The 15,699-nt window shown below is 41.7% G+C and overlaps 1 protein-coding gene across 1 annotated transcript in view; it reads left to right on the top strand.

The window, feature by feature from the left end:
- BFSP1 (beaded filament structural protein 1) overlaps positions 1-15,699 on the top strand; it is a 46,663-nt gene that overhangs the window by 9,927 nt on the left and 21,037 nt on the right. The window contains exon 2 of the mRNA XM_007955383.1: positions 7,461-7,521. Coding sequence (XP_007953574.1) covers positions 7,461-7,521 — 61 coding nt within the window. The remainder of the gene's footprint in view (positions 1-7,460; positions 7,522-15,699) is intronic.

The following is a 15,699-nucleotide window of genomic DNA, read 5'->3' as shown; positions in this document are numbered from 1 at the left end:
AAAAAAAAAAAAAAAAGAAGAAGAAGAAGAAGAGAAGAAGAAGCAGCAGCTCTAGTTCAGGGCACTGTCCCTCCACTCCGTAGGCCAAACTGTGGGTTAAAATCATCCAAGGAATTGTTAAACACACACACAAACAAACAAAAAACACATATTCAGCAATTTGTTAACATCTTTTAAAGTTATGAATGCATGCACTCTTTCACTCAGCAGTGTGACTTCAAGGAATTTATTCTACAGATGCACTCCAACAGGTCTGCCATAGCAAGAGTCTGTAATAAACCTAAATGCCCATTGGTAAGAGATGGGTTATAAAGTTTTGGTTAATCCATGCAATCGAATGCTATGTGATTGTAAAAAGTAGTAGTATATTATTATATATTTAAAAAAGAAAGGAGAAGAATGGACGGTTTTTTGTTTGTTTGTTCGCATAAGGGTAAAAAATTTCTGGACACACACACACACAAATAATGATACTGGCTGCTTGTGGAGGATAAGGGAGTAGGGACTGGACAAATGGAGACAGAGGTGGGAGGGACACTTTTAACTGCATACACACACACACACACACACACATAATTTTTATTATGATTTGGGTAAAAGTTTATAGAGCAAATTCATTTTCCATATAGCAGTTCATACAAATTTTGTCTCATGACATTGACTGCAATTTCCCACCAAGTAACAGCTCTCTTCTCACTTCCTCCCCATAGTTACCTCTTCCCTGTGTAGTACACTCCCAAATACTCCTCCTGCCCACCCCCCACCCCCAGCTGTCTCCCTGTGCATACACTGCCCTTCTGTTCTCCAATGATTGATCTCTCCAAGGAGTGTATCTACCTGATGTAAATGTCCAGCCTATAAGCTGTTCTGGAAGCCACAGGAGTGAGTTCAATTCCAGTCTTGAAGGGCAACTAGGGGCTATAATCTCAGGGGTTTTACCAGGATGTATCAGACCAGCAAAGCTGGTCCTTTCTTTTTTTTTTTTTTTTTTTTTTTTTTTATGATTTTTGACTTCTATTCCACATTGTCCTCTCACTCTATCCAGGATGTCCTACATAGATCCCTCTTTGAGTTGTTGACAGTGGGGTGGCCCTGCACCATCTAGTTCTTCTGGGCTCATGGTCTTATAGGCTAAGGATCACATGGTCTGCCAGTCCCTTGGACTAAATGTTCCATGTGCCTGGTTTTCTTCATTCTTCTTTGCTCTGGATAAGGAGAGACCCATTGTTGCACCTAGATAGCCGCTTACAAGCTTTTAAGATCCCAGTCACTACTCACCAAAGTAGGATGTGGAACAATGTTTTTGTGTAGTTATGCCAATTGAGCTTGAGGTCCCCTGTGACCGTGGCCCTGAGCCCACAGATCCAACTACTCACTTCCTCTGGGTAGCTGCCTGTGGCCAAGAAGTCACCAAAACGTTGTCTCTTGTCAGCTCTACTATATACCTGGATAGTCTTAACAGCACATACAAATATGCTTATAGAAACATTGTCTACCAACTCTATACATGGTCATGGGCACACTGCCCCCTGCCTAGATTGTTCAGCTTGTCCACCCATTTATCCACCTGTAGATCAATGTTTTCCATCACCAACAATACAGTACTGTATGTGCAAAAGGGTTCATCTTTGTTGTCTGTACCTCCCATGCACCTCTCTATGTCTTCCTCTTCCTCAGTGCCACCATGTTGATCACTCATATTTTGGTACATTGCCCTTCCATTCACCCAAATCAATACTTGTCTCTACGTATCTACCAGTGTTCCCTTCTCTCCCCTCCCACCCCACATAACCAAAAAAGAAAGTTTCATTCCATATATAAACCTTTCCTTGACTTTTTTCCCCTAAGGTTAATATTTATTATTGGCATAGAAAATGAAAAGAATAGAGAAAACTATTAAAGTTTATACAAATGTAGTATTAGTCATCCTGTCTTTCCTCAACTTTTTACAATAGTGGACTAATACAATATTTGTCTTTGTGTAATTGACTTACTTCACTCAGCATAATAAATAAAATTGTCCTCCAAGTTCATTCATGTTATGTGGTGTTTTGCAATTTTACGTTATTCTTTAGGGTCAACTGCAGGTATTTTTAATATCTTTTTTTTTTTTTTAAAGTGCTTAACCATGTAAGAGATTTATCCACTTAGAATTATATAAATTAGTTTGATTTTTAAAATACAGATACCCAAGCCCTACCCTGGACCTCCAGTGGGGGTCTGGGAATTTTAATTTTTAACAAGCTCTGCAGGTAATGGCAGGGAATAGTAAGGTTAGGGGACCCCTGGTCTAGAGTACCCAGAGTGTTTCATCCAAACTTGTTCTATGTTTAAATTCCATATAACTCATCCTCAATTTTGAGCATGTTATTCAACAAAGTACATGGAGCATATTTATCAAATCATATTCATTGATGTTTTAGTTCCCATCAGCCTTTCTGATTCTGGTTTTGATCCACAGAAGCAAATTTAGAGGAGGAAGGGACACCTGGAAAACCTCTTCATGGAGGCATGGAAGGGGCCTGTGGGTGGTTAAGACTTGCATTTGGGTTATCTCAGGAGCTCTGGTGGTGTAGTGCCTAAGGCATTTGACTGCTAATCAGAAGGCTGGAGGTTCAAACCCACTAGCTGTTCCTTGGAAGGAAGGTTGGGCAATCTACTTCCATAGTGATACCGCCTCAGAAACCCAAGGAGGGGTTGCTATGAGTCAGATCTGACTCCATGACAGTGAGTTTAGTTTTGGTTTTGGGTTTTCTCACCATGGGCCTGTATTCTTCCCAAAACATCATGTCTTGGAGAAAGGCCATTCTTAGAGTCCTATAGAGTTATGCCCACAGATAGGACCACATTCAGATGAAGCACATGTTTTCCCAAGTGAAGGGAAGAAGATGCTGGTTCAGACACTCAGGGCAGCTCCCTGGGTACTCAGGATACCCTAGATCCAAAATTGCCTTTACTTGGTCATTAGGCCACAGTCTACTGTGATTTGGCTGGACAAACATGACTCCCTTGAGTCCTCATTGAAGGACTGGCCCTGTTGAGTTTTCCTTGATTTGACTTGGTCCTGAGTTATATGCCCATCATGGACTAGTTCTTCAGGTTCTATGACTTAGACGAAAATTTTCCTTAATATATTTTCTCCCACTGTCCCATTAAACCAAACCAAACACGGTGCCGTGGAGTCGGATCCGACTCAGCGACCCCTCCTTGGGTTTCCGAGGCGATATCACTATGGAAGTAGATTGCCCAACCTTCCTTTCGAGAGGTGGCTGGTGGTTTTGAACCGCCAGCCTTCTGATTAGTAGTCAAGTGTCTTAGGCAATATGCCACCATAGCTCCTACTGCTCCATTAGAGAGGTTTATTTTGACTGGGGTAGTGGGATTTCAAAATCATTATAAAAATCATACGTGTGCATATGCACACATGCACACACTGAGTTTCATTTTACATTTCAGAGGTGAATGGATGACTAGCCAAAGCCAGGTGAAAATCATGCAGAAAGGGAAAGTGGATGCAGCCTTAGGCATATTCTCTACTTGAGTAGTTCAACAATTAAAAAAAAAATCAGGTCTTCACACAGAAAGGTGAACAAGAGATACAGGCAAAAAAGACAAACACTTTTACATACATAACACTGCATAATCAGTAATAATAAACATTAATCTACAAGTAGATACATAGGTAGATAGGCTAAATGGTCAGATATGTTTAGGCAAAAGGGAATATGCCTATGACAATATGTAAGTTCGGCAGACAATATTTCTACATATGTATCTGTATGTGCTATAAGAATGTCCATATAAATAAGTCTTCAGAGGATCAAACAGACTAAATAAAACAGAACTAAATAAAAATAAATTAAAGTACCAAAGTACAATGAATAGAGTCAATTATAAAGCTTATTGAAAACCACAAATAATTTATGTAAGACGATTGGATAAATGAAGCCCAAGTGTTCTTTTCTTTGAATTTGCTTATATATTAATTTACATGAATATATATAACTATATGAATTTTTATCATGGCATCGCTGATATTTGATAATATACAAGCTTGTTTTTGTAGCATGAATATTACCCATGATACCATTTTAGTGTATTGTTTATCAAACATGTTTAAGCTACAGAAACTCTTAAGATATTTTTAGTAGGGAAGAGCAATGAGAAAATTAGATTTTGTTGAGTTTTATTCTCAAGTCTAATTATCCACTGAAAAATAATTTCTGGCTCCATTACAGCCACATATCACAAAGAACCAAAAACCAAACTTGCTGCTGTCGAGTCACATCACAGAAACGGCTATATGTGACATCCTGATTTATAACGTACAACTTACGCAAGTATGTTTTGCTTACCTGTTCTAACTGAACTTCATAGATGGTTTTAAAACCATGCAGACATTCCTAATTGCTCTTCCCTGGGTTCAGGGCTTTTAATTCCAAGAACACAGTTCTGATACTTTTCACATTTGTGAATACAGCAACCCACAACTGTACTTTGTTGGTTGGGCTGAGTTAACTGGGATTAGTTTCAACCACAGACATAAATTTGGAAGTGAATGGTTTATCCAAGATGGAAGTCTGTTTCTCTCTGTGTAAGGTCTGGGTGAGCAGTTTAGTATGGTGAGCAGTTTAGTATGGTGCTCTACAGTATTTCACAGCATCCATGTTTCAACCTGTAGGATGCAGAAGAGGCAAGGAAGACAAGGCAGGGAAGAAGAGAGCAAACCTATACCATCTCTCTCTCTTTTTTTAAAATTTTTCATTGTGATTTGAGTGTAAGTTTACAGAGCAAATTGGTTTTCCATTTAACACTTCATACACATTTTGGTTTGTGACATTGATCCTATACCATCTCTTATGGAAGATTTGAAGCTCACAACACAGACTTTTGGTTACATTCTATTGTCAGGACTGAGTTGTACTTAACTGCAAGGTAGACTGGGAACTTTTGATGTGTGGTGTGCACAAGACTGCCTCAAAGGGAGACTACACCACACATCAAAAGTTCTAACCCTGTAGAAGAAGGAGAGAATGGATATTTGGTGGCCATGTACAGGGATAGGAGCTCTGGTAGCATAGTGCCTGAGGCATTTGACTGCTAACCAGAATGCTGGTGGTTCAAACCCACCAGCCACTCCTCGGAAGGAAGGTTGGGCAATCTACTTCTGTAGTGATACTGCCTCGGAAACCCAAGGAGGGGTTGCTGTGAGTCAGATCCGACTCGATGGCAGTGCATTTGGTGAGTGTATTTATTTGTTTATTTTTATGTATAGGGATAAGGGAAGGGGTCATTTGTAAAAGGTTTTCTCTCATTCTTGAGGGGGTAAAATTCCCAAGAGAAACCTTTGCTGTGATCTGAATGACTCCTATCACTTTCTAGAAGTCAAGGATAGAAATTGACTAGAAGAAAAAATATGCCTGCTCCTATCTGTCACTTCTATTAATCTTGTATGTGTTTACATTTGGGGCTTCCCTGCTCTTCTGAGCAGTTTGGTGTCATTGTTAGAGCACAGGTTTGCTGTCAGACAAGTTTGAATTATTTTAAGTCCACTGCTTTCTTAGGTTAGGAGCTCTGATGGTGCAGTACTTAAGGCATTTGATGGCTAACCAAAGGATCTGTGGTTCAAACCCACCAGCCACTCTGTGGAAGAAAGGTGGGCCATCTGCTTCTGTAAAGATTTACTGCCTTGGAAACCCAGCGAGGGTCACTATGAGTTGGAATCCGCTCAATAGCAGTGAGTTTTAGTTTGGCTCTCTTAGTTTGGGGTCTCTAAGAGCAACCCTGAGGCAGGGATTTGAGGACAAGTGGCTTATCTGGCAGGTGTTCTCAGAAAGCACCAGTAGGGTAGGAGGGAGAGGACACAGGGAAGGGGAGGCAGCTAGTACTGAATGCATTATCAAGCAAGTGACCTTTGTGGGCAGTTGCAGTTCAACGTGCAGGGTCTCTCTGGGAGCCAATGTAAAACACACCTCAGTAATCCCAGTTGAGGAGCAAGGGAGCTGGGGTATTTATATTCCAGCTCCCCTTCCTTCAGAGGTTCAGGGTGACTGCCTGGGGCACTGCTTCTCCACTGAGTGAAGCCTGCTCTGCTCACCTGCCCACAGGAAAACCTTTGATATGCAGGTGAAGTGGCAACAGCATCATTTTGAGGCCTTGGGCAAGTTTCTTAGCTTCCATTTTCCCATCTTTACATGAGCATAACAATAACTGCTCTCATACAGCATTTTGAGGGAATTAAATGACATAATCCAGAAAAAAGCAGACATATATCACATATGTCAATAAATAAAGTAGCATAGGAAACCCACAATGAAGTCAGTTAGTGGTAGTTCCTATTGGTTTTGTAAAGCCACCTCCCAGTCTCTATTTCATTCTGCACTGAATTACAGGTGTGCCCAGAGAGCATTTCCTCATCCTCAGCGTAGCTGGGCTGCTGGTGGGGTAGAATGAGGGGCAGGGTGGTGGCAGCGGCTGGAGCCCATAGGCTGTAGACTCTTCCATTTACTGCTTCCAGTGACCCCAAATACTGTGCAAATGCTACCTCTTTCTCCATGCACTGTTATGAGAAAAAGGTTGGGAAGTAGTAGGTTAGGAAATTCAGCATTAGTTACTGATTTAAAATGAAGAATCTGCCACTTGTGGTAGGGGGAAAAAGACCCCAGATTTAAACAGGTTCAATAGAGATACTTTTACTAAGCCTCAGACAGGACAAAGATAATCATCTAGGATGGGAAAAACCATTAGCATGTACACAGTACAGAAAGCTGAATGAAGTCCACTGAGTCATGTCCATGGGGCAAATTATATATGATTGAAAACAAAGGAAATTACCACAAAATCATGATTGGTGACAGATCAACTTATTACTGTTGCAGGTGGGACTACAGAATCGGGGAAAAGACCATGATTGGGATACGTACATAATTGAAGATTAAAAAGCATTACAGGATTGGTTCTGGGGCTTGACCACCTGGCTCCATGATGGTCCAGATTTGACTCATGACCTTGTGGCCTGAATCATAGCCATAAGGTGGCTACAAGACAATGCCAGGACCCCAATCTTAATTTAAATTAGAAAAGTACACACCCAGGCAAGTTCCCTTATTTTTTGTGTGAACTTAATCTACTATCAACCACACTCTTCCTGAGAGCAAACTGCTCCTCTCTAGGTTTGTCCCTGAACTTGTTTGTGCATAACCACAATGTTGGTTTAAAGGTCAGAAAGAACTCAAATGACATCTGTATTTATGTCAAGATGCAAAATGTAGTTAGGGTTCCCACTGTAGACTGCAGCCTCCCACAAACCAAGTGCTTCAGAATTTAAGCTCTAATACACACTTTAGCCTTAAGGGAGTGGGTGTAGTACTCATCTTAAAAAAATTTCACACTGATTGTGTGATCAAGACATAAGAAATCACAGAAGTTGCCTAACTCTTATTTATGTGTCCAATTTTCAGGTATGAAAATGAGTGTGAATGTCAACTGCTGCTAAAAGAAATGCTTGAACGGCTTAACAAGGTGAGCTGAACACGTCCTGGATTTATGTAGGTTAATTACAAGCGTTGAACTAAATGGCTGAGATGATTGTTTCTTACACCTCCTCTTTGTGTTACTTTAGCTGTCAATTTGTTGACTTCCTAATTTCAATTAAGAAATTAATTTCAATTAAATCTTTGTACATGAACTCACACACCACACATATGCATACATACACCTCTCTAACAAGATACATGGTGTTATGGGTTGAATTGTGTCCCCCGCAAAATATGTGTCAACTTGGCTAGGCTGTGACTTCCGGTAATGTGTAGCTGTTCTCCATTTTGTGATCTGATTATCCTCCATTTTGTGATTTGTTGTAAATCCTTGCTTCTATGTCTATGGTAAGGAGCTCTGGTAGCATAGTGCCTAAGGCACTTGACTGCTAACCAGGAGGCTGGCGGTTCAAACCCACCAGCCACTCCTTGGAAGAAAGGTTGGACAATCCTACTTCCATAGTGATAACTGCCTCAGAAACCCAAGGAGGGGTCGCTAGGAGTCAGGGCTGACTCGATGGCAAATAACAACAACAACAACATGTCTATGGTATGGTTATGATCCCATCTGGGAGTGAGCTGTTTGTTATGTCAATGAGGCAGGATTAGGTCATGTTAATGAGGATTAGGTTGTGTTTGTTATGTTAGTACAGTAGGATTAGGGTGCCCTGTGTCAAGAGATAAAAGCAGAGAGAAGGGAGCAGAGAAAGAGGTACTTCAGTACCACCAAGAAAGAAGAACTGGGAGCTGACTATATGCTTTGGACCTAGGCCCCTACATTGAGAACCTCCTAGATCCAGGGGAAGATTGATGCCAAGACACATGGAGATCTCCAAGGAACACCACAGATGTTGAAAGGAGACAAGGACCTTCCTCTAGTCTTGTGAGCCAACAGGGAAAGAAAATCTTCTTCAAGAGCTGGTGCCCTGAGTTTGGGCTCCCAGACTCCTAAACTGAGAGAATACATTTTTTTTTTTTTAAATCATCCACCTTTGGTATTTCTATTATAACAGGGTTAGATAACTAACACACATGCTTTATAATAGAAATATATTAAACTTACAGGTTATGTTAAGCTGCCAAAATAGGGCAGTGGTTGCTCATGGTAGAATTCTTACCTTCCATGTGGGAGCTCTAGTAGTGCAGTGCCTAAGGCACTTGACTGCAAACCAGAAGGTCAGTGGTTCAAACCCACCACCTGCTCCGTGGAAGGAAGATGGGGAAATCTACTTCCGTGAAGATTTACCACCTCAGAAACCCAGTGGGGGTTGCTATGAGTCAGAATCGACTTAATGACAGTGAATTTTTTTTTTTTTTTTAATATGGGAGACCTGGGTTCAAATCACAGCCAATGCATCTCATATGCAGCCACCATCTATTTGTCAATGGAGGCTTACGTCTTGTTATGATGCTGAACAGATTTCAGTGAAGCTTTCAGACTAGGATGGACTAGAGAGAAAGGCATGGAGATCTACTTTTGAAAGTCAGCCAGTGAAGATCTCCACAGAAGTGGGCACTATTTGTTCCATTGTGCATGGAGTCGCATGAGTTGGAGGCAACTTGAAGGCAGCTAACAACAACAAACTGTCAAAAACATGCCAGCATCACTATGACCAGCTGTTGACTTAACTGTTCAGACATAGTGACACTAAACACCAATTTTAGGAAGGATCTTGCTTTGGACAATGTTATTTGAATGCAATGATTGCCTTGAGATTGCTTCTGTACAGGAAAACTCTCAAGAGAACAGAGGAAGAAATTTCCATTTCCTTTCAAGCTCCTGTCTCATGGAGCATGAAAAGTAGCCACATGGGGACCATCAGGATTCTTAGATTCTTTCTGGGGACACTCCTTCAGGGAGGGGTATGTGGAGTTGTTCTTTGCTGGGGCAGTTACTTTCTTTGGATCCTCCATCACCATCCTAACTGATTGGATTTTTTGCTTTAGACTGGAAAACTTGACTGCCAAATAGCCAAATATCTCTGGCAATAGAAACTGGGCAAAACCAGGAGTGGCAAGTAGCTGTAAGCATAATCCATTTCTGGTTATTTCAGAGCACAAATGTTGGAGCGGAAGGGCCCATGGAAACTGTTTAATTGAAGGATTGCTTATTTTGGGCATAGGGTCTACCATCCCCACCTTCTTCTCATACCTGTAACATCTTTAGAATTGCTGACAAAATGCAGCATTCAGGATTGCCAATAAAATTCACCCTTTCCTGCTGTGCCTAGCTGTTGCCTCTGATATCTCCACAAAGAACTCCAGGAAACCATTGCAAACAGCCAGAGTGAGTTCAGGAAGTTTGCCGTCCCTGGCTTTTGTCCATTCTTTGCTGTCTAGAGCTGTTCTGCTAGTTGGTGGGAAAGTCAGAACTAAAATCCAGGAAAACCAAATTTAGCTTTGCCCATGTTACCTACTGCATGATACTTCCATGCCCCTTCTCTGGGTGAGCATATAATGTACTATTTAAACCAGTAAACTTTTGTGAAAGAGGTGCTATCAATAACTATGCAGGTCAGTTGACATAAACTGGGACTGTCTCTGGCCATTTGGCACATATAAGCAGTATCATGGATTGAATTGTGTCCTCTCAAAATATGTGTCAACTTGGGCCAGGTCATGATTCTCAGTGGTTCAGCCATTATGTAATGACATAATTTGGCAGTTATGCAACGATGTAATCATCCCCTATGATGTGATCTGATGTGATTGGCCAGTCAGTTGTAAGTGGATTAGGGTGAGAAGTGACACCCTTAATTGAGTCACAGCCCTGATCTGATGTAAAGGGAGTTTCCCTGGGGTGTAGCCTGTTTCACCTTTTATCTTACAAGAGATAAAAAGAGAGAAAAGCAAGCAGAGAAGGAGGGTCCTTAGTACCATCAAGAAAGAAGAGCTGGGAGTAGCTTTGGACCCAGGGTCCTTGTGCTGAGAACCTCCTAGACCCAGGGGAAGACTGATGCCAGGAGACATGGGGAGTTCCAAGGAATGACAAGCTCACAGATGCTGAAAGGAGACATGGGCCTTCCTCCTAAACTGTGAGCCAACAAAGAGGCAAAACCTTCCCCTAGAGCTGGTGCACTGAATTTGGACTTCTAACCTCCTAAATTGTGAGAGAATAGATTTGTTTGTTTAAGTCATCCACTTGTGGTATTTCTCTTATAGCAGCACTAGGTAACTATGACAAACCCCCTAGATAGAAACACACAGTGGCTGTGAGAGTGTGCTTCAGGAGAGCCATAAGTGGCCCAGGCTCAGTAGTTGGCTTCTGGGTAGAGGTGGGTACCTAATCTTGTTGGAAGTCTGAACTGAGATTTGGGCCTTAACATCCTACACTGCCTGGCTATTTGAGTGAACACTTGTAGTTTGTCCCCATTCTTGCTTTTGGTGGTGATTCCAGGTTGCTGGATGAAGCTGCCATTTTGTCCACAGACCACCACCTTTAAGGACTTAAGTATCTAATGTCTTTTGTTTAGATGCCAATTCAGACCTCAACACTCCCTCTCCAACACTCCATCACTAACACCACCACATTTTTGCTTTGTGAGCATTTATCCTCACTGCAGGGAAGGCTTTCTCTGGACTCACTTAAAATTGTTATTCACCTCAGTGTCATCTTGTTTACTCTTTACAGAAGTAGAAAGAATGTGGTTCTTTTTACCATTGTTGGAAAGTGACATTAAATTTAAAAACAAGCTCAAGCCTTCTATAATACTGAATATTATCAGTAGAAAAAAAAAAAGACAATATAGATAATGAAAAATAAGGAAAAGACATCCACAATTTCACCACCCAGAGAAAATAGCTATAATGCTTTAATTTATATTGCAACAGAGTGTGGATGCTTGAAGTGTCAGCCCCATAAGAATATTGTAAAGGTTCTAGGGAAAGAGGCTGCCAAGAACTTGGGTGAGAGCCAGTACAGGGAACTGACATGACTGTTTCCTGGGTCCAGAGTAAGATACTTCCTTCTGCAAATGAGCTGATCGGTGCAAACAAGGAGTGGAACATTTTAATAGGATCCTTACGCTACCTCAGAACTTTGGGTGAATTGCTTCACCTCTGTGAGTCCTAACTTCTTTACCTGTGGATAGATAGCCCCCATTACATAGGAGTAGAAGTCTATTTCCATGCCTAGTGAGAATTAAATAACAGTAATGTGTATGACTTACCTGGGACATTTATTGTTGTTGTGAGGTACTGTCAGGTCAGCTGTGACTCATAGCAACCCTGTGTACAACCGAATGAAACACTGCCCAGACCTGCACCATCCTCAGTCCTTGTTATGCTTGAGCCCATCATTGCAGCCACTGTGTCAATCCATCTCACTGAGAGTCTTCCCCTTTTTTGCTGACTCGCTACTTTACCAAACATGATATTCTTCACCAGGGAATGGTCCTTTCTAACAATATGACCTAATAGGTGAGACAAGTCTGGCCAGTCTTACTTCTAAGGAGCATTCCAGCTGCACTTCTTTCAGGACAGATTTATTGTACTTCTGTCAGTCCTTGGTATTTTCAGTGTTCTTCAGCAACACCACAATTGAAAGGCCACCACTCATCTGTGAGTTTGTTGTACTGTGGTGGCTGTGTATTGCTGTGAGGCTGGAAGCTGTGCCACTAGTCTTTCAAATACCAGCAGGATCACCTGTGGTGGAGAGGTTTCAGCAGAACTTCCAGACTAAGACAAAGGGAAAAAGGAGGGGGTCATCCACTTTTGAAAAAGTTTGCCACTGCAAACCTTATGAATAGCAATGAAACACTGTCTGATATGTTACTGGTGTTTCTAGAATCCCTGTGAATGGGTTGATGAGGCTGGCTTTAAAGATTGATTGGATTCGGGTTATTTCCCTGTCCCTTTCAAAAGTGGTTCTAACTAGTCTATACCAGTGGTTCTCAAATTTTAGTGTGCATCAACATTACCTGTGTTAAATCTAGATTGCTGGACCTTACCCCAGAAATTCTGCTCCGATTGGTTTGAGATTTGCTAGAGAATTTGGGTTTCTAACCAGTTCCCAGGGGATATGGTCCAGGGTTCACTTTGAGAATCACTGGTCTAGATCTAGACCACACAAAATATCAGGCTTGGGATATATTGGGCAGTATTTCTAAAATTAGACTATTGACTCAGAGTCTCAGTGTGAAGAATCTAGAGGCTTCTGTTGATGGAGCTTTAGAAAGTGCAGCTGACAGCATACAAAACATAATAAAAACACAACATCTACACATTTTTCAGTTCTGGTGCAAACAAAAGAAAACATTCCCAAATGGATTCTCTTTGATATATCAACAACTGCACATTCCAGTGGCACCTACTCACCTTGGGGGTTTTAGGAATAATTTATCAGATGATTGCCTTCAAAACAAAAGAATGTGCTTACAGAAGCATCTGGTTGAGTCCCTATTTTAAGGGCAATTATCGACTGGCCTTTTATTATTACCACAAGAAGTTTTAACTAGAATTTTAACGGCTTGACTGATGAGACCCAGAAGCTTCTTGTTTTGGCATGATCCTGTAAGGTAGGTAAGGTAGGGAATAATGACAGGTATGTTAAAGGGTGGGGTCAAGATTCAGCACTCACTCTTGACTAGTGGAAAGAAGCCCAAGACAGACTCCAGTGCCATTATTTCTTGTTAACTTCCATCAGCTAGCTGAGTGTTATGCTGTTGTTAGCTGCTGTGTAATTGGCTCCCACTCATGGTGACCCCATGCACAAAAGCTGTCTGGTACAGCACCATCCCCATGATCGGTTATAGATCAGACCTTTGTGATCATTGGCTGATTTTTGGCATAGATTACCAGGTCTTTTCTCCTAGTCTATCTTAGTCTAGAAGCTCTGCAGAAAACTGTTCGGCATCATAGAAACATGAAAGCCTCCACTGACCATGGCTGTGTATGAGGTACATTTGCTTGCAGTCAAACCCAGGTCTCCCACACAGAAGGAACAAATTCTGCACAGAACCACTAATATCATTAACTTGAACCCACTTGATCCATCTGGCCTTATCTCCCCATCAGTAAAATGAGATTCCAGAGCCTTCAGGTTCCAATGAATTATTTGAAAGCCTCTGAGGGAAGAGGACTGCTGGGCAAAAGGGAGTGCTTATAGTCGATCCCCTATCATGCCCATCATGAAGAGCATTTCTGCTTTGCCCCTTTCATTTTTTTTTATTGTGATTTGGGTGAAAGTTTACAGAGCAAATTTACTTTCCATACAGCGGTTCACATATACTTTGTCTCATGACATTGACCACAGTTTACCCCAATGCAACAGCTCCCCTCCTACTTCCTCCCCATAGTTACCTCTTTCCTGTGTCCATCCCTCCATGCACTCCTGCCCCCTGAGCCATCTCCCTGTGCATAAACAGCCCTTCTTTCTCCTATGTTTTTCTCTCCAAGGAGTGTATCTACTTGAGGTAAATGTTCAACTCATATGCTTGTCTTTTGTTTGGCTGGAAACCACAGGTGTGGGTTCAATTCCAGATCTGAAGGGCAGCTAGGGGCCATAGTCTCAGTGGTTCTACCAGGCTCTATTGGACCAGCAAATCTGGTCCCCCCCCACACACTTTTTTTTCCTCCAAATGATTTTGAGTTTTGTTCCACATTGTTCTCCCTCTCTATCAAGGATCTCCTACATAGATCCCATTCCCAGTGGATGACAGTGTGCTTTGCCCCTTTTTATATTGGTCCCATGGGATGTTTTATTTGAAGAATGATACCTATAGCTTTTTAAAAAAAGTTTGAGGACCAATGACCTCTAAAACCCCTTTCTATTTGTAAAATTCTGAATGTTTGATCCCTTTATAAGTAATAACACAAAGGGTCATTGAAGTCCTATTTCCAGTTCTTCAGCTGCTATAAAAAACCAAAAAAACCCAAACTCACTACTGTCAAGTTGGATCTGAGTCATAGTGACCCTTCCTTGGGTTTCTGAGGCAGTATCATCACGGAAGTAGATTGCCCAATCTTCCTTCCAAGGAGTGGCTGGTGGGTTTGAACCGCCAGCCTTCTGGTTAGCAGTCAAGTGCCTTAGGTACTACGCTACCAGAGCTCCTATGTAGTCATGGATAAACTGTGGATGGATTTTTGGTAAAAATTAAGGCGAATGAGAATCTTCTACTCCACTCTCACCCTCCAAAGTATTAAGAGAGGCACAGTGAAGGTAGAAAATATCCAGAGAGACTGGTTCAATGTCTTCACCCCCAATCTCTCCTTTACCCCAGATTCCCCCACCCATAGGGTGTTCTCTTTAAGGAGATGTCCTCATCCCCAGGGTGAGGAATCACTTCCACAACACCCACTGCTCCTGAAGAGGATGGGGCTGCATCACCCAACACTTTTATTTTCCTTTGAAGAACCACCCCTTCCCCTCATTGTAGTCCTGGTGGGACTGTCAATTTAAATGATAGTCATGTGGCATGTGCTGACCAATCACAGCTTTCTCTCACAAATATGAGTTCTGAGGCATTCTAGGTCAATGAGCCAGGGCATTCTAGGAGCGGAATCATTAATTCCTGTTCTTAGATTCTTGGGACTACCTTGGTTTTTGTCCTGCCCAAGGCCTGACAGTTTTTCCTTTGAGTGTATCAGTTACCGAGGACCTTTCTGGTTCTTCACCCCTCTCCCATTGCTGAAAAGACCCTGAGCTGCCTCTTTTCCACTGTTTCTCTCATGACTTGACAAGAGCTTATGTGATAACTCTGTGTAACACAGAAAGCCTGATACTAGGACCCTCAAGGAGCCTGTCTAGTTTCTGAGGGGCAGGAATGCCTTGATCTGCAAAAGTGCATCAGTGAGGTCAGATCTTCCAGGCATAAGCAGTATGTATCTTCTAAAAGAAAAAAACCAGACCCTAAACTCTTTGGAACTGAACCTGTGACACAGGATTTGGTGACTCATCATTAAATCTCAGGAATTGTAAATTCCTCAAGGCAGAGTTCATTAAATGCCAGTGACTGATTAAGTAATCAAATGAATGAGCCCAGAAGTGAAACATCCACAGTTAAATGGGTTTAGAATCCAGACAGTTCAGAGCCCTGTACCTGGAAAAATACCTTTTTGTACTTTGGTTCATTCTTTTTTTTTTAATTAGGATTTGGGTGAAGATTTACAGAGTAAATTCACTTTTCATACAGCAGTTCACATATACTTTGTCTCATGTCATTGA

This window comes from Orycteropus afer, unplaced genomic scaffold (assembly GCF_000298275.1).
Source record: "Orycteropus afer afer isolate SDZICR_OR568_19922 unplaced genomic scaffold, OryAfe1.0 scaffold00500, whole genome shotgun sequence".
Taxonomy (NCBI): Eukaryota; Metazoa; Chordata; class Mammalia; order Tubulidentata; family Orycteropodidae; genus Orycteropus; species Orycteropus afer.
Note: the sequence above shows the minus strand (reverse complement) of the source record. Positions and strands in the feature narration are given on the sequence as shown.